The sequence below is a fragment of the Erpetoichthys calabaricus genome, chromosome 2, assembly GCF_900747795.2.
Source record: "Erpetoichthys calabaricus chromosome 2, fErpCal1.3, whole genome shotgun sequence".
Classification (NCBI taxonomy): Eukaryota; Metazoa; Chordata; class Cladistia; order Polypteriformes; family Polypteridae; genus Erpetoichthys; species Erpetoichthys calabaricus.
In genome coordinates this window covers 151,595,102-151,614,345 of record NC_041395.2, presented here as the reverse complement: position 1 = coordinate 151,614,345, position 19,244 = coordinate 151,595,102, and the positions used below count along the sequence as shown (strand labels likewise).

Sequence of the window (19,244 nt, the reverse complement as noted above, 5' to 3'; positions counted from 1 at the left end):
TTAGCCATAACATATAGAAAATAAATAATGAAACATGTTATGATCCATTTTGCTGAAATCTGCACAGCTGGATTGGTATTGAAAATGAAAGCCACAATGAGGGTATACAAGGGTTTGGTTAGATATATGAAAGACACTTGATAAAATGAACTTTAAATAGTTACACATATGTCTAGATGTGTTTATCTGCAAGTACTTTGAAACTAAAGAGACCCTAAGATACTGGGAGGTGTTATTTATTTACTTTTATTAAACCCCACTGCATGGATCCATAAATGTGACTAAAGATGCCTTTATGATACAAGTTAAATTATTAACCTTTTTCTTCTCTATTTCATTCTTCAGTTTAACATTTGCATGAGTGCATTAAATACATGCTCGACACAATGCTTAGATTTAATAAAGGATAAGATCAGTTATCAAGTTCAGAAAAGTTTGATTTCACTGTAGTGGAAAAAGAAGCTGAAGCCCAAAAACCTTCTTGGCTTATAGCTTTGTGTTAAATAAATAAAAAAAAATAATTGGAGTTACATGTGGGTGAACATAAATATAATGTTACAGCAGGAATGGAGATCTGGATAACACCAGAAAATGGAGATAAGCATTCTTCCAAATGTACCATGTCCTTAATAGACATTGGGAACCATTCTGATACACAAGGTTTTGTCCCCTGCCAGTCAGGTAAACATTAGGGATGGGAAATGGCAGCAACTTCCCAGAAATGGGGATGAGCCTAATGTAGCATAAAATAGAAAAGCTGAGGGTGCTGGCCATTTACATAAGAGATGATTTGAATTCAAGATTATGTAAAAATATGCCAGTGAGGATATTTGGATTCAACTAGGTGCTAGCAAGAAAAGAGACCTGATAGAGACCAGATAGAAGGATCAATATGCAGGTTTTTATTAATATTCAGAAAGCAAGTTTACAGGGAATGGTTTGGCAATGGAGGACTTTAACTAGTAGGGGAAATGGGGGAAAACCTTATAAAAAGTAAAACACGGGATCAAGAATTCATAGATATTGTCAGCATGTAAAAATACCATGAAGAGGAGAAGATTATTGAGATGGAATACTCTGCAATAGCTAAAAAAAGAATCCACAGGTCAAGGTGATTATTGCTTTACAGTGCTCCGGAGGAACGTGTACATGAAAACTAAAGCCATTAAATGTAATATTTAGTAAGGAAATTTTCAAAAAGAATTCAGCAGAGTCTGAAAACAGTAATGTTGGCCAAACCTTTAAGTGTGGAGGCAGTTGAGTAATGGTGCAACAGGTTTCATGTATATCATCATAGAATGTAGGACAAGATACAGTAATTCCAAGATTTAGAAGTATTAGAAATCTTCATATTAAACAGCAAATGGAGGGCACAAACAATTCAAATAAATTCAGTGTTAACAACAGGACTTATGAATACATGAAACACAAAAGGATATTAGCACAGCTAAAGTAAATGGCAGTTGGAAGACATACCATAGAAAATGTATAAGGTGACTCAAAGAGAGTCCTTTAGTGTTTTATTTCTAAAAGAACAGTTGCACAAGAGGTAAAGTGTATTAGGAACAGTATGGGTAATATTAATTATGTAAATTCCTATTTTTCTGATGTTTTCACATGAAAAGAGGTCAGTAATCTCTTAGCAGCTACAGGGATATTAAGGAGGTACTTGGTGATTTTGGAAATTATAGAGAGAGAGACGTGCTGCTGAGATTAAAACTACAAAAAGCAAACCAATTGCTGGGACCAGAGTGCTTAAAGAGGTTGGTTGAAAAATTGTATTTTTCAAAACTCATTGCACACTGGAGAGATTCCTAAGGATTGGAAACTGGTCCCCTTGTATAAAAATGGTGATCAGACTGATCCAAGTAACTACAGGCTAGTTAATAAGGGGAAGATTGGGCACCACATGTTAAGAGAGGTATATTAGTAAATAGTCAGTATTGGTCTAAACGAGCAAGATCGTGTTGAAATATACTAGAATTCCACAAGAAAGCAGCAAAGGCATTTGATCAAAGGTATATACATGGTATTATATATTTTTAGATTGAGTCTCATGTGAGAGGCTTTTGATCAAACTAAATGAACATGAAGTTCAAAGTATGGTGCAAAGATGGGTGCAAAAGTGACTTAGACGCAGAAAACAAAAATTTATGGGGCAAGGATTGTCTTCTGAATTACAGTAGGTGATTTTCAAAGTGGTGTCCCTCTGGGGTCAGTTTTGGGGACACTGCTGCTTTTTCATTTATATAAATAATCCAGATAAAATGTAACTAACAAGATGGTTAAATATGCAAATGACATTAAACTAAGTGGAATGGTGCATATATAGTCACTAGGATCATTCCAGATGGATCTAGACAGAATTAACGCTTGAGCAGATATGTTGTTGATAAAATTTAAAATAAACAAACTCAAAGTGTTGCATGTAGGAAATCAAAATGTTAGATCTGAACACACAATGGGATGTCTGAAAATTGAAAGCACCCCTTATGAGAAGGATCTTGGAGTCATTGGTGGACTCATCACTATCAACATCAACAACACTGTACAGAAGCAATTAAGAAAGCTAATAGGGCTATTACTTTAATTATAAATAATATGTGGGTACACACCAGGGAAGGTTATGTTTAATTTATATAACATACTAGTAAGGCCTCACATGGAGGACTGTGTACAGCTTGGTCTCCATATTACAAAAAAGCCACTGTAGCAGTAGAGAAGGTCCAAAGAAAAGCAACTAGACTGATTCGGGGACTGAGAGGTATGAGCCATGAGGAGAGTTTGAAAGAGCTGAACCTTTTGCTTGTATAGCAATCAATTTAACACTTGTGTATTAGTTATACGGTAAAATGCATTACTGGTGATTTTATTTCTGCCTGTATTGCTTGTTTAGTAAGTGAATTGTGCTTTTTACATACTATTGTTGTGAATATTGAACGTGTAGCATGTTTATCTTTCAATAACATTTTTGAATATGTTGTTTTCAACATCTGTGAATCTGTTAAGGAAGGTTAGTGATGGAGGAAGTCAAAGACACAACCATATTACATATTGTTTAAGCAGATGTTATTTATAGGATAATGAACTATCCATTAAATGAATAAACAATCTGACTGATTTTATTACCCCAAATTTTAGTAGTAAGTGTTTGTTATTACTTCCCTGTGTAGTGGACCTGAAATTGAAATTAAAGTAGTTGCTATATGTAGTTGCTATAACTACATTTTAACCAAAATATCACTGGCACCCTGAGAATTTCACTTTTGTTGGCACTAGTCCTGGCTAGATGTAGAGGTTTTCTCCAGGAGGGCAGGTTTGAGTTATGACAATACAGTTATTTCTGTTTTGTACTTTGCTGGAAGTCTTGGGCGGTCTTTTCAAAAAGATTTTCTGGTGTCACGGAGAAGTCTGTTTTATGATTACTCAAACAGGGTCCGATAATGCATTGCTCTGCAGTGGTTTCCACCTACCATTAAAACAGGCATGCGCTGTGAGTATTTGAATTTAGGTTCAGTAGGTTCAGTTGTAAATGGAATGGGTGAACAGAACAATGTTGTTATATGTCAATTTCCCTTTTTTCTTACACTACAAAGGATGATCTCTTTATCACATAAATGATAGAGTCGACCAATTATGGGATGTGTTCTTTTGCATCGACTTGGCTTTGGAGTAAGGAAGCTATAGGGACTGTCTGTTCTAAGGCTTATAGTGAAACTGCCACCAGACATTTACAAGAAAAATGTAGACCCGATTGCCTTTCTATTGCTTCTTTCTTGTTTCCCCAGTTGGCAATGAAGCATGGATTCCTCTCTCTAGCTGGGTTGCCTAAGTAGTCAATTTTCTGATAAATTACTTTTGTTTGATCCATCAGTTTGCTGCATATTTTCCAGCTCAGAAATCCCGTTACAGTGACTCAATGAAATATGTTTGAGTTATGTATTATAATGTGCCATCATTTCCCTCTAGAAATTTACCTCGGCTTTTATTACCTCTTTAGGAGCTTTCATCAGAGCTTGTATTATTTCAAATTTATGGTTTTGACATGAAACACTTCATTTTTTTAATACTCATCAAGAAACTCATAGTGGTGTGCTGCTGTCTCACCGTGGTGGACTAAAATCTCATTACCAATGAATGCCAGATCTGTATTTAAGGCCATAATGACACTTCTATGGCTTGCTTTTGGAAACTGCCTTCTGCTGCTGTGTGTCGTATTCTGTGGCATTCAGCTAATTAGTGTATAGCTGATTTCATGTTGACTTACTGCGTCCTGTCTCACAGGTTTGTTTGAATTTAGATTAGCATTGAGAAACAAATACATAAACCAGAATGAACCAATTGACAAAGTTAAAAACGTTAGAAAGAAAACAAAATCCAAAGAAACAGATTAGAGTTCCTGGATGCCTGTTATCCTTTTGCCAGTTACCTGTGTAGTTTTTTTTAAGAGTTCTAATGCAGTATGTGGATGTTGTGTGGAACATGCCACCATCTTATATAGGAATGCTGTATTGACATCACATATCATGTAATAATAAATGCATGGCTAGCAATGGGTGCAAACATTCAGTACACCAATGGTAAACAGTAGTGATGAGTGAAACAATTCACGCAAAATGCAATTCACAGCAAAAGTTGAAAATTTGCTCAGAATGAGCAAAATCTGTGCCATTAGCACACATATTTCCAGCTCATCTGCTACTTTTGTTCTCCATGTGCAAAAGCATGGGTAACTTTATATTGGTACAGAGCCTGGAAAGGGAGCTGCAACTAGAGAGCACTTACCTGCATGTACTGTATGAAGGGCACTTCTTCTCAGTGAAAATCCATTGGATTTAGTGTGTGGCCACCAGTAAGTCTCTGAAGGATCCTGGCTTTGATCAGCTTACAGTGTTCGGCGAGTGCATGTGGTTTTAGCTCTGACCCAAAATAAGTAGTGTGAGGCAGAACTAGTGGCATGAATGTAGAGATAGGCAGTGTACGAGGCAGATGAAAATGAAGGGAGCCAAATGAAACCAGTTGTGGAGGATCGGGTAGCAACAGAATTTTTGGGGTAATTTTGTGAAACTGCATGTGTAATGAAACTCTGCTGGTTCACTCATCACTAATAAATAGTATTAACAATATGGAGCACCCAAAACATAGAATTCATAATAGAAAGAATCTGCAATGTTTAAAAAACACATTATGACATTGAACTTTAAACATTTTGTAAAAACAGCTATTCATAAACTAACTTGCTAATTTAGTTTGTTCCCGTTAGTTGCAGCCACCCAGGTCCATTGCCCAGCTACTGTAAGTCCTTGTCTGTGTGGAGTTCACAAGTTCTCTTGTCTGTGCTAGTGAGTTCTAGATAATGGACTGGTTGCTGCATCCACTTCTGGCTTGTGTCTTGGATAGATGGATTATTATTTTGATTGCTATTCAATAATGTTCTATAAATTGAGGCAAGGTAAACATCAGGTATAGTGGGTCAAGTAATCAGTATGTTTCTAGCCAAATATTTCCCATAAAACTTACTTTGAGCAACATTATAAATTGTTTTATATTGTAAACAAGATACCAGAAATAATTAATTTTCACTGTTGTTCCTTCTTTTTAAGTGAAAAAGATGAAGCAGACATCCAAAAAGATAAACTTGAGAATTTGGATGGTGAGTAACACATTCCCTCTGATTTGTCATTTGTCAATAGAAGAGCTACAGTTATGTTCCAGTATAACTTCTTTAAGGCAGTTGTAAAAGCTTCTCAAAATGTCACATCCTGACCTACCATTTGAGTTCACTTTGCAACCTAAGTGTGAATGAATTATTCAGGAAATGGTAAGAGTTTGTGAGTCATGGGAAATGATAGGTTCTGTGGTGGTATATGCCACCAACTCCATCAGCTTTTGATGATGACTGCTGTCACATAAACAGGGGTTGGTTAACACGCAGTGCTCTTTCACTAAGAGATGGATCTGAGAGCTATGGTTTGCCCACACCGGTACTTATGTACTTGTACAATACAGAGGTTAACTTGTAATCTAAGATATTTGCAAGCGTAGGATATCACTTGAGAATGACCCAGAAAACTAAAAAGTAACAAAATAGTTTCTGTGCTCAACTGGAAATTCTGCAAAAGTCTTAACTTCTCTATCTTTTTTTTCTCTGTGGTCTGTTTGTATATTGTACAGAATGCACATCTGGACTATCAGTTGGAACAAGCACCAGCAACAAGGACTTGCTTATTTTGAACTTTGACATGGAATCCAAATGTGTAAATTCAGAGCTACGGGCTACTCTACAGTGGATAGCAGCATCAGAGCTGGGTGTGCCCACCATATACTTCAAGAAGTCCCAAGAAAAGGACATTGAAAAGGTATTACAAGCAGTAGGAAAAGCAGCAGGGCTGTCATTTGTGTAGCACATGCATTCCAGTTTAATTGCCTTCCATGTAGTATTTGCATGGTCCCCTTGTGTTCACATGGATTCCCTCTGACATCTGAAAATGTGGTCTGATGGAGGTGATCAGTATTGTCCGGGATAAATACAAAAGTTTTTGTATTGAAAGGGTACATTCAATAAGAGAAAATTAGAGATTATTATGAATGTCCAGCATTTAAATTTAAAATCAGCAAGAAAAAATGTATTCCAGTAAAAAGGAGGTTTTTAAAGAAGTGAACAGCAGATATTCTCACTGCCTCCTAAAGCCAACATTAAAGTTTTTGAAAATTTTGTGTTTATTTCAAAAGTGATTTTAGTAATTAAATATACTCTTAATTAAAAAAAGATGTACTTTTTAAGAAGAATAATATGACCAGTCCATCACAGCACACATCTACAAATATAAAAGGCAAAGCCCTCACTGACTCATCACTAATTCTCCCACTTTCCATATAGGTGGGAAGCTGAAATTTCACATGCTCATTCCTTGCAGTGTACTTACAAAAGTTAGGTATGATTCATGTCCTATTGCAACACCCAGGGGGGGGGGGGGGGGGGGGGGGGGGGGGGAACGGGTGTGCCCCTAAACTGTAAATATATAGTACATAGGAGAAACCCCTCCTCAGTATTTCTGCGACTTCCAATATACACAGGAAGCCCAAATTTCCTATGCTCATCCTTTACACTGTACTTACAAATGTTAAGTATGGTTCATTTTGCGCCGTGCCCTGTAACGAACTTTCAAAAATAATGTCTTCTTTTTGGCGGTTCTCATCATTATGCTGTAAGAAACTTTTGAAACTGACCTCTCCTTTTGGCAGTTTCATTCCTTATTTCCGTTAACAGAGCTTTTATTTCACAGCAGAGACACACAAGGGCCGCCCCCCGATCCCCCTTCCTTTTTCCGCACGGCCGCTGTCCGCGCACCTACCACGTGGTTGGCTCTCCTGATATACATTAATGACATCCTACACTCATGTGCCTTCTCACTTGGTTCCTTAATTTCCTCAGCTGTTCATCGTGCTCACTACTCCCTTCTTTACTCCACTGCTTCAAAGGTGAAAGGATTTCTCATTCTTCTTTCAGGCTACCTCTAACCTCACCCATACTGATTCCAAATCAAACGCCTCCAATTTCCAGTAACGGTCTGCTTCGCTATGACAATAAATAAGTCACAGGGCCAGACTCTAAAAAAGGTCACCATTGACTTGACACAAGATTGCTTCTCACATGGCCAACTGTATGTTGCGTGCTCAAGAGTAAGCTCAGCAGACAGCTTGGTCATTTTATAGCCCAAGGGCAGAACTGCAAATGTTGTTTACAAAGAGATCCTTACATCCTAAAAATGTGCATTTCTCATACACAACATTTACAATCATAAATTAAACTCTTTACAATCATCAAATTCACTCTCAATACTAAAATACGACTACAACAATTACATTGACAATCATGTTATGTTACTTTTAAAATGTTTCCTTTTCTTTTTCATAACTTCTTTAACACAATACTTCTCCGCTGCGAATTGCGGGTATTTTGCTAGTACAGTATAAATGTCAAATATTTACCATGGTGGAGCTAAACCTCTCACACCCTAATCTCGATGAGCTACTTGTCTGTAGACAACCCTGAGTGACATTTGATTAAAAGTGGGTGGGAACAATTAGACGGCTCACTGAGTGTCACATTTCTAAACCAATCCAACGCCATATGAAGCCAAAGCTCAAAGTAGGAGTGATGATAAACTGCAAACTGGTGCTGTCATTAACCTGATGTGACAGACAGCAACATTCTGATTATGACAAACTGTGTACAGCCAAAGTCTCCTAAAAAAGACCCCTACTAACAATATAAATTTTTGTCACATGTCTGGAAGGCACACTACATGTGTTAAAAATAAACGTAACTTGTTCCAAAGGAAAAGAAGTTATTGTAAAATTAGGTTATGAATTGGAATCAATAGATTAGTGTAAAAGTGATTAATGCGTTGTTGCTGTTTTTCACAGCTTTGACGATAGTGTTGGATGTATCAGCAATGTGCATATGAACATTATACATACATATGTATATGTGTAAGTTTGAATGTTTTGTGTTTCATTTGTTTAACTTGATTTTTTTTCAGATGATTTGTGCTGAATATTATATCAAAAAAGATTTATTATATACAAAAAAAAATGTAGGATCTAAAGTTGAAAGAATTGATAGCTACATTTGTGAAAATATGAATTGCAAAATATGCAATATTTTAACACTCCATTACAGGGAGGTGAAAAGGACTACCATTAAGAGAGCTGATAACAAAGAGCTCCAGGCAGGCAGTTGGCTCCTTTAATGCTGCACCTAAGAGATCTCCAGTTGGCTCATTAGCGAGGTCTGGAATCACTCCCAGGTGTGGTGAAAGCCCAACAAAGTAGGGCTACGCAGCTCCCTCTGGTGGCACCCATTGAACCCAACAGGGCTGCGCCAAACTCCAACTCCCATGGAGCCCTACAGGAATCCAAGGCGTTACTGCAACCGAGGTTGGGCTGCTATCTAGCACTCCAGGGGAGGCAGCACCCTGTGCATATCTGCCACCCCGGTCCTTCCTTTAAATTTTAATTATAATGAATTGGGGAAAATACATGTAATTCTAATCTAAAGATGGGAGCTAAAGTAGGGCAATCGCCCGTGCCACAGTTCCTAACAGCTCCTATTCTGAATGAAATCTTGACACTGTACCTGCCTTCTCTATACAGTAACAAAGTACCTGTATTTTCCCTGAAAACCTGGACTCATCTTCCTGTCTGTCATGCAACTCTGTGACCCAAACTTGAGAATATCTGTATAAAAAAACAGTGCTTCTTAACACAAAATATTTTTTTTTGAAAATGAGATATTAGATGTAACTTTTTTTATAGAAATACAGGTATGAAAATACTGAATGAAAATGAGATGTTAGATGAAGATAGGGTGCGATTCCAAAATGCTTTCACTACGTGACTTTTCTTTATTCCGGAACTTTTTCCAGGATTGTTCATTTTTCTTTCAGCATAAACTGACACTGCTTCTCACTTTCTTTTGTTCATCTCAAAGAAACCTTTGAGAAGCGCTATGAAACTCGAACAGTACCCATGCAGACGCTCTGTGGAGTACTCACAGAGAATTCAGCTACGTGTATGATGTTGTGCCTACACGCTCACCGAGCCTGCCGACTGCTCAAGATCATAAATTTTGCAGCAGACTGTCTCTCTCTTTCTCTGTTTGAGACAACCTGTTGCTGGGCTCCCGAGACTCTGCGCGAAAAATGTAGGAGAGGCATTAAATATTTTTTGCATTATCATTATTATCTTCGGTGGCATTTTTTGATTGAAAAACGTTTGTTATACTGAGATATTCACTTCATTAAAATGAGAATCTTTTAACATGATGTTCTATGAATGTACTGTATGTCCACGCCCACAAAAAGTATTTGTTATTCTGAAAATTCCGTTACTTTGGTATTTGCTAGAACAAGATTTAACCTGTATTTAAATAAATAAATATATACAGTGCATCCGGAAAGTATTCACAGCACATCACTTTTTCCACATTTTGTTATGTTACAGCCTTATTCCAAAATGGATTAAATTCATTTTTTTCCACAGAATTGTACACACAACACCCCATAATGACAATGTGAAAAACATTTGAGATTTTTGCAAATTTATTAAAAATAAAAAAATTGAGAAAGCACATGTACATAAGTATTCACAGCATTTGCCATGAACCTCAAAATTGAGCTCAGATGCATCCTGTTTCCCCTGATCATCCTTGAGATGTTTCTGCAGCTTAATTGGAGTCCACCTGTGGTAAATTCAGTTGATTGGACATGATTTGGAAAGGCACACACCTGTCTATATAAGGTCCCACAGTTGACAGTTCAGGTCAGACCACAAACCAAGCATGAAATGAAAGGAATTGTCTGTAGACCTCCGAGACAGGATTGTCTTGAGGCATAAATCTGGGGAAGGTTACAGAAAAAGTTCTGCTGCTTTGAAGGTCCCAATGAGCACAGTGGCCTCCATCATCCGTAAGTGGAAGAAGTTCGAAATCACCAGGACTCTTCCTAGAGCTGGCCGGCCATCTAAGCTGAGCGATCGGGGTAGAAGGGCCTTAGTCAGGGAGGTGACCAAGAACCCGATGGTCACTCTGTCAGAGCTCCAGAGGTCCTCTGTGGAGAGAGGAGAACCTTCCAGAAGTACAACCATCTCTGCAGCAATCCACCAATCAGGCCTGTATGGTAGAGTGGCCAGACGGAAGCCCCTCCTTAGTAAAGGGCACATGGCAGCCCGCCTGGAGTTTGACAAAAGGCACCTGAAGGACTCTCAGACCATGAGAAAGAAAATTCTCTGGTCTGATGAGACAAAGATTGAACTCTTTGGTGTGAATGCCAGGCGTCACGTTTGGTGGAAACCTGGCACCATCCCTACAGTGAAGCATGGTGGTGGCAGCATCATGCTGTGGGGATGTTTTTCAGCGGCAGGAACTGGGAGACTAGTCAGGATAAAGGGAAAGATGACTGCAGCAATGTACAGAGACATCCTGGATGAAAACCTGCTCCAGAGCACTCTTGACCTCAGACTGGGGCGACGGTTCATCTTTTAGCAGGACAAAGACCCTAAGCACACAGCCAAGATATCAAAGGAGTGGCTTCAAGACAACTCTGTGAATGTTCCTGAGTGACCCAGCCAGAGCCCAGACTTGAATACGATTGAACATCTCTGGAAAGATCTTAAAATGGCTGTGCACCGGCACTACCCATCCAAGCTGATGGAGCTTGAGAGGTGCTGCAAAGTAAGGAATGGGCGAAACTGGCCAAGGATAGGTGTGCCAAGCTTGTGGCATCATATTCAAAAAGACTTGAGGCTGTAATTGCTGCCAAAGGTGCATCGACAAAGTATTGAGCAAAGGCTGTGAATACTTATGTACATGGGATTTCTCAGTTTTTTTTATTTTTAATAAATTTGCAAAAACCTCAAGTAAACTTTTTTCACGTTGTCATTATGGGGTGTTGTGTGTAGAATTCTGAGGAAAAAAATGAATTTAATCCATTTTGGAATAAGGGTGTAACATAACAAAATGTGGAAAAAGTGATGCGCTGTGAATACTTTCCGGATGCACTGTACATAAGTATTCACACTACTTATACACTACTACTTTGTCGAACCTTCCCCAGATTTGTGCCTCGAGACAATCCTGTCTCGGAGGTCTACAGACAATTACTTTGACTTCATGCTTGGTTTGTGCTCTGGTATGTTTGTATGTGTCCTGCGGTGGGTTGGCACCCTGCCTGGGATTGGTTCCTGCCTTGTGCCCTGTGTTGGCTGGGATTGGCTCCAGCAGACCCCCGTGACCCTGTGTTCGGATTCGGCGGGTTGGAAAATGAATGGATGGATATATATATATATATATATATATATATATATATATATATATATATATATATATATATATATATATATATATACAGTTAGGTCCATAAATATTTGGACAGAGACAACGTTTTTCTATTTTTGGTTCTGTACATTACCACAATGAATTTTAAATGAAACAACTCATATGCAGTTGAAGTGCAGACTTTCAGCTTTAATTCAGTGGAGTAAACAAAACGATTGCATAAAAATGTGAGGCAACTAAAGCATTTTTTTAACACAATCCCTTGTCTATCAGCAGGTAAGCAAGTTTGTCTCCGACTCGTTAACTTGGGGCCGCCTTGCTGGCTCTTTGAGCTTCATGCTGTAACCTCGCACTTCTGGGCCGGACAGACAGACAGACAGACTTCCATGCGTAGACGTATATATATATATATATATATATATATATATATATATATATATATATATATATATATCTATATATATCTATATATATATATATATATATATATATATATATCTATATATATCTATATATATATATATCTATATATCTATATATATCTATATATATCTATATATATATATCTATATATATCTATATATATATATATATATATATATATATATATACATATGTATATGTATAATTCTAGGGTTGGGAAAGTTAACACATTAATTTTTGAGATTAATGTGACCTGTTTAACACGTTATAAAATATTGTCACATACAGAGCCGGCAGTGTATTGCTCATTCTAGCATTTTCTTTTTTTTTTTTGTAGCATTATGAAACAATAATACAAGTAATTTAAGTGTGTATCTACATAATTAACTACACATCCAGTACAGTACTGTGTTTATATACTACCTTTAAAGGTTTAACATTTCACATCATGCAGTTCAAAGCGATATGCCACATGTCAATATGTAGCACTGGTGTTCAGTTTACTGATTTACAATTCCTGGCATAGGTGTGGGGGGGATTGGGGGGGGGGGTTAATGGCAGTCCTGGTGCAAAGCTAGAGAAAAGTTGCGAAGGTAAAAATTAAGCTCTCCTTTTTCATTTCATGTTTCTGTAAGAAGAATGAATCAATGTCATATAAGTGCTAAATAAGTTATCTTTGAAAAGCCAAAATAAATCTCTTGTCCCTCTGTATTTAACTTGCCAGTCTGCCAGGTAGCTTACAGTGCCTACTGGCCTAATATAATGACAAAATTCTATGAAATAGAAGTGTAATTGTTATCCCTATCCTTGATACAAATTTGTAGTATCTTCACTAATTTATGCAAAAAATGCAGCATAACCATTCATTTTACAAAGTAAAACAAGAAAATGGCAGCAACTGCTATGAACAAAATGGTGGTTCAAACATAATTTGTAAAATTAATCAAATGAATTAATACAAATTAAACAATAATCAAGGTAAATACCAAGCACAAAAAGGAAACAAAGGCTCATTAAAAAAATAAAATAGTTGTTCTGCCCCCTTTAAAGCCTACTTATAAATCAAAGGCTTTTCAAAATTTAAATTAATACATAAATCATGATAAGACTCACACAGGCATTACTGGCACTACAGCCCTGTGCATAGGTGTGACAACGTGGGGTGTTATTCCATGACAGTGACCTGTCTCTTTAGTGCTGACCACCTTCATGAACAGCTCCACATGTCCTGCTTTGACAGCTTACAATTTTCGCATAATCGGCTATCATTTTGCCAGAGCCAATTTCTTGATCCCCAAAGACACTACGCCAAGTGAGGTAATGAACAGGGGGGCTATTGAGCTCATTTTAATAGGCATATGGCGGACCTGAAAGATGTGCCCATGAGATTTTACCATTGCAATGTTTCATTTTTAACCTGTCTTGTTTTTCTCGTAGTTCCTCAGTGTGGTGCGCTTTATTCATCAGAAAGAGTGGAATGTCGGAGATTTGTTCCACGCAGTTGTTCAGTACTGCAAAGTGCAAGAAAGAAATGAGGATTCAGCATCAAGTCTGTTTGATTGGCTCCTGAAGTTCAGATGAAAATGTTTCAAAAAGAAGCAAACGACATTTGTCGCCAGAGCTCTTCAGCATTGCAGCTGTTGTGGCCAACATGTTATGTTGTTTGTAACGTATTCATGTCTCAGAATGTATATTGTGTTTTAAATTGTGATCTTCTTAGCGGTGATATTGATCGACAATTTCTAGGTGGAACAATCATTTGTCCACGAAACGTATCAGTTAAAACAAAAAGTGGCGTGTAAAGAGCCTGAGCTCTGGAAACATCGAGTCTCAATGCTGACATGTTCTTGGGTTTAATACTTTGAAATATTTTGAATGAATTAATTTTTAAATCATTTCAAACCAAATTTATTTTTGAATTACTTACATGCAAATCTGGCTAGTACAGGATTTTTAAAGTCATTTTTGTTTATTGTAGAAGTTCTAAAGATTGGCAACCGTAATCATAAAGTATGCTGGCTACTGATAATAATTTGAACACAAATTCCATATCTACAGGTTTGTCATTTTGCTGCTTTGTGTACAGACTTTGTAATTTTAGGATTCTGTTCATAGTTACACTGCATATTTGTCTTTCACTTCAACTTTTAATGGAATTAATTTATTTTAGATATATTTGTAAATACTGTACATTTGGGAAGATAAAGCCTAATTTAAGCCTGATGTATTCCTCTGTAGACTAGGTTCTCACATAACCAGAAGTTCTACGATTAATGGATTTGAACACTTTTGTAATATAACAGAGTATCTCTATGTGAAGCTATTTTATCAACACTTTTTTGCAGTAACTGTATGGCAGCATTTCCCTAGCGTTCAAAGCACATAAAATGAGTTGTCCAGTGTCCAAATTACTTCTGTAGTCCTGAATGTATGATTTTGAAATGAATAAAATGATGTCATGTGAAAATTGATGGCAGCACTGTGGACCTTTTAGTGGATTTGTTCTTCTTTTTCTGCTGACCACACAATCACAAGAAGTAAACAGACGCAACGTGGTTTGATATCGAAGACTCCTCAAGCAGGTGTCACTTTCCATTGTACTCCAGTGCTCTTGATAAAATGTCCTGTGATGGGTCTATGCATGGTAAGAGCAGATTTGCTCATTGATCGTTTGTAACATTCCGTAGTTACAACTCCCAGTGAACTCTGTAAAATGTGTTAACTGGTTTGGCTGAATCCTGAGCTTTTGAAATGGCTGCTGTGTTCAGGGTTGATACCCAATTTATGCCCAGTGCTGTCAAGAAAGGTGTGAAGGCACCTTGGGCAGCTTCAATGTGAACTTAAAGGGAGTGCTCATGGAAGAAGCCCAAACTCCAACAAAACCAAGGCACCCAAACAAAGAAGAATCAGAAGAGAAATACCAAATTACAGGAGGCTGCAGATAATTAGAAACAACAATTGGGCCTTCCTACACAAAGATTCCAACCCCATCTTCCAGGTAAGGTGGCTGGTCCACTTTCCTGCTTTCTAATACACCACCTGCTCCTTCTGCCCTCTGTCTTTTTTCTGACTTTCCTTCCTTCCACCAGGTGAGGCCTTGCTAGAACACCCCCTAGGTGTGTCCCTACAGTTGTCCCTGTAACTGAGGTCCCCAACTACTTCCTAAAGTTCACACGTCCGTTATACAAGGTAAGTGGAAGCCATGTATAAACTTATGGGCCTCCATGCTCCCATATATCTGCTTGGTGTACACTTAGTGTTCTCCCCCACTGTTCCTTGTTTGTGCCTGGTCGACAGACAGACAGACAGACAGACAGACAGACAGACAGACAGACAGACAGACAGACAGACAGATAGATAGATAGATAGATAGATAGATAGATAGATAGATAGATAGATAGATAGATAGATAGATAGATAGATAGATACTTTATTAATCCCCAAGGGGAAATTCACATACCCCAGCAGCAGCATACTAATAAAGAAAATATTAAATTAAAGAGTGATAACAATGCAGGTATACAGATAGACAATAACTTTGTATAATGTTAATGTTTACCCCCCGGGTGGAATTGAAGAGTCGCATAGTGTGGGGGAGGAACGATCTCCTCAGTCTGTCAGTGGAGCAGGACAGTGATAGCAGTCTGTTGCTGAAGATGCTCCTCTGTCTGGAGATGATACTGTTCAGTGGATGCAGCTGATTCTCCATAATTAACAGGAGCCTGCTGAGCGCCCGTCGCTCTGCCACAGATGTCAAACTGTCCAGCTCCGTGCCTACAATAGAGCCTGCCTTCCTTTTTTTTTTTTTTTTTTTTAAATTTATTTATTAATTTTTATTGTAATCATTCCATACAAATAGATCAATTTATAACAAAAAAAAAATTGAAGACAAATCAAACCCCACCCCTGAGAAGGAGAGCTTAGCCAAAGGAGAATTGCTTAGGGCTTTTTAATAGGACAAAAATAAACAAAAGAAATATATATAGGTAAATAAAAAATGGAGAAGGGAATTAAATGCGGTAATAGTTATTTCTCTTATTCTAAAATAATATTGATTAGATCCTGCCAGGTTTTAAAAAAATTCTGTACAGATCCTGTAACTGAGAATTTAATTTTTTCCAATTTCAAATAATATAAAACATCGGCTTCCCACTGACTTATCAGAGGAGAGTTAGGATTCTTCCAATTTAACAAAATAAGTCTGAGTGCCAAAAGTGTTGTGAATGCAATCACCGTTTGCTTGTCCTTCTCCACTTCAAGTCCGTCTGGAAGAACACCGGACACAGCTGTTAGTGGATTAGGAGGAATTGTGACCCCAAGGCTGTCTGAAAGGCACTTAAAAATGTTGGTCCAAAATGATGTTAGTTTGGTGCAGGCCCAGAACATGTGACCCAGTGAGGCAGGAGCTTGGTTGCAGCGTTCGCAGGTTGGATCTTGCCCTGGAAACATTTTGGACAGTTTTAAGCAAGACAGATGAGCTCAATATATAATTTTTAGTTGAATAATTCTATGCTTTGCACATATGGAGCTCAAGTGAATTCTCTGCTTTGCTACCTTCCATTCCTTTTCTGATATATTGATTAAGAGATCTTCTTCCCAATGTCCTCTTGGGTCTTTGAAAGGAAGGGACTCTAATAGGATTTTATATAATTGTGTTTAATTCCTCGAAATTGAGCAGTATTTTTTCCAGCATGGTGGAGAGTACGAGGTGAGGAAAATCGGGCAGTTTCTGTTTAACAAAATTTCTAATTTGAAGATAGCGAAAGAAATGTGTAGCTGGGAGGTTGAATTTGGAACATAATTGTTCAAAAGATGCAAATACGTTGTCTATATAAAGATCTCTAAACATTTTAATCCCAAAACTTTTCCAGGTATTAAAAACTGGATATGTTTGTGAGGGTTGAAAGAGGTGGTTCTCTTGCAGAGGTGCCACAGATAAAAGATTTTCCATCTTAAAATGCTTTCTAATTTGGTTCCATATTCTGAGTGAGTGAAGCACAATTGGGTTATTAGTATATTTGCGATAACTTGCATTTATTGGAGCGCAGAGTAGGGAGTATAAAGTACTACAGGATTTTACTTCTATTGCGAGCCAAGCCTGTGTATGTTCATTTATTTGTGTCCAGGTTTTTATGGCTTGTATGTTTGCTGCCCAGTAATAAAACTGAAAATTAGGTAAAGCCATGCCACCTTCTGCCTGAGGTCTTTGTAGGTTCGCTCTTCGAATATGTGGGTGTTTTGAGTTCCAAATAAATTAGGTTATTGTTGAGTCTAATTGCTTAAAAAATGCTTTATTGATATATATTGGAATGTTTTGAAATAAAAAAAGAAGTTTAGGAAGGATATTCATCTTAACGTTAATTCTTCCGGCTAGAGTGAGATGAAGGGTTGACCATCTATGTAAGTCTTGCTTAATTTTTTCCATACAGACGGCAAAATTTTGTTGATAGAGCTTTAAATTTACTTGTGATATTTACCCCTAGGTATTTAAACTGACTGCTATGGTAAAAGGTAGGGAGTCCAATCTAATATTATATGCTTGAGAATTTACTGGAAAGAGCACACTTTTATTCAGATTAATTCTGAGACCAGAAATCTTTTCAAATTCTGTGACTGCTGTTAAAACTGCAGGCACAGTGTTTTCTGGGTCTGATATATATAAAACCATATCATCTGCATATAGAGAAATTTTCTGTTCCAGTCCTTCTCTGATAATCCCCTTTATCTGATAAGAATTTCGACAGTGAACCGCCAGTGGTTCAATGGCAATTGCAAACAGCAGTGGTGACAAGTGACATCCTTGTCTGGTACCACGTTCTAGCTTAAAGTAGTCTGAACAAATGTTGTTAATACAAACTGAAGCTTCTGGATTGGTATACAGTAGTTTGATCCATGCACAAATATTCGGGCCAAACCCAAATTTCTCCAATGCAGTGAAAAGGTAGTTCCATTCAATCATTTCAAATGCTTTTTCTGCGTCTAATGATAGTAATATCTCTGGGGTGTTTGATTTTGCTGGTGAATATATAACATTAAACAGGCATCGGAGATTGGAAGATAAGTGTCGGCCTTTAATAAATCCAGTTTGATCCTGTGATATTACCGTGGGCAGCACTTTCTCCATCCTTCTAGCTAGAATTTTTGAGAGTATCTTAACATCATTATTCAGGAGTGAAATTGGTCTGTATGATGCACATTGTAACAAGTCCTTATTTTGTTTAGGAAAGACGGTGATTATTGCTTGACAAAATGTTTGAGGTAGTATTTGGTTGTCTCTAGCTTCTGTAAATGTTGCCAATAAGAGGGGAGCTAGCTGAGTGGAGAATTTCTTATAAAATTCTACGGGGTAACCATCAGGGCCTGCTGATTTTCCACTTTGAAGTGACTTTATAGCATCTAGTAATTCTGTTAGGGTCAGAGGTTTATCCAGTTCCTCAGCACTAAAAGTATCTATTTGTGGTATCTGATAACGTATCCAGAAATGCATTAGATTGTGTATTGTCTTCTTTGAACTCAGCAGAATATAAGGATTTATAATAATCTCTAAATGCGTGCATTATATTTTTATGGTCAATGATTTCTTCTCCATTCATGTTGGTGAACACTGGTATTGCATTGCGAACTTCTTGTTTGTGAATTTGTTGAGCTAAAAGCTTATTAGCTTTCTCTCCGTGTTCACAGTAATGATGTCTCGACTTATAAATAAGTTGTTCATTTTCTTTAGTTGTCAAGATGTTAAGTTCTGTATGCAGGGCCTGCCTTTTCTTGTGAAGAGCTTCACTTGGACGCCTGGCTTGTTCTTCACCTATTCTAGTAATTTCGCTTCTTAGCTCTGACAGTTTCTTGGTTTCTAATTTATTTCTGTGGGAAAGATATGAAATAATCTGTCCTCTTAAGAAGGCCTTTAGAGTTTCCCAGAGTGTTCCTGCAGAAACCTCTGTGGGCGTGTTTGTCTCTAGGAAGAAGCTGCTTTGTTTGGATA

General features: G+C 37.5%; 1 protein-coding gene across 4 annotated transcripts in view; it reads left to right on the top strand.

The window, feature by feature from the left end:
* sphkap (SPHK1 interactor, AKAP domain containing) overlaps positions 1–14,738 on the top strand; it is a 487,158-nt gene extending 472,420 nt beyond the window's left edge. For all 4 annotated transcript variants that reach the window (XM_051923013.1, XM_051923012.1, XM_051923011.1 and 1 more), the window contains 3 exons: positions 5,604–5,653; positions 6,175–6,359; positions 13,700–14,738. In XM_051923013.1, the coding sequence (XP_051778973.1) occupies positions 5,604–5,653; positions 6,175–6,359; positions 13,700–13,843 (379 nt within the window). In that variant the 3' untranslated portion in view covers positions 13,844–14,738. The remainder of the gene's footprint in view (positions 1–5,603; positions 5,654–6,174; positions 6,360–13,699) is intronic.
* Positions 14,739–19,244: the final 4,506 nt, after the last annotated feature.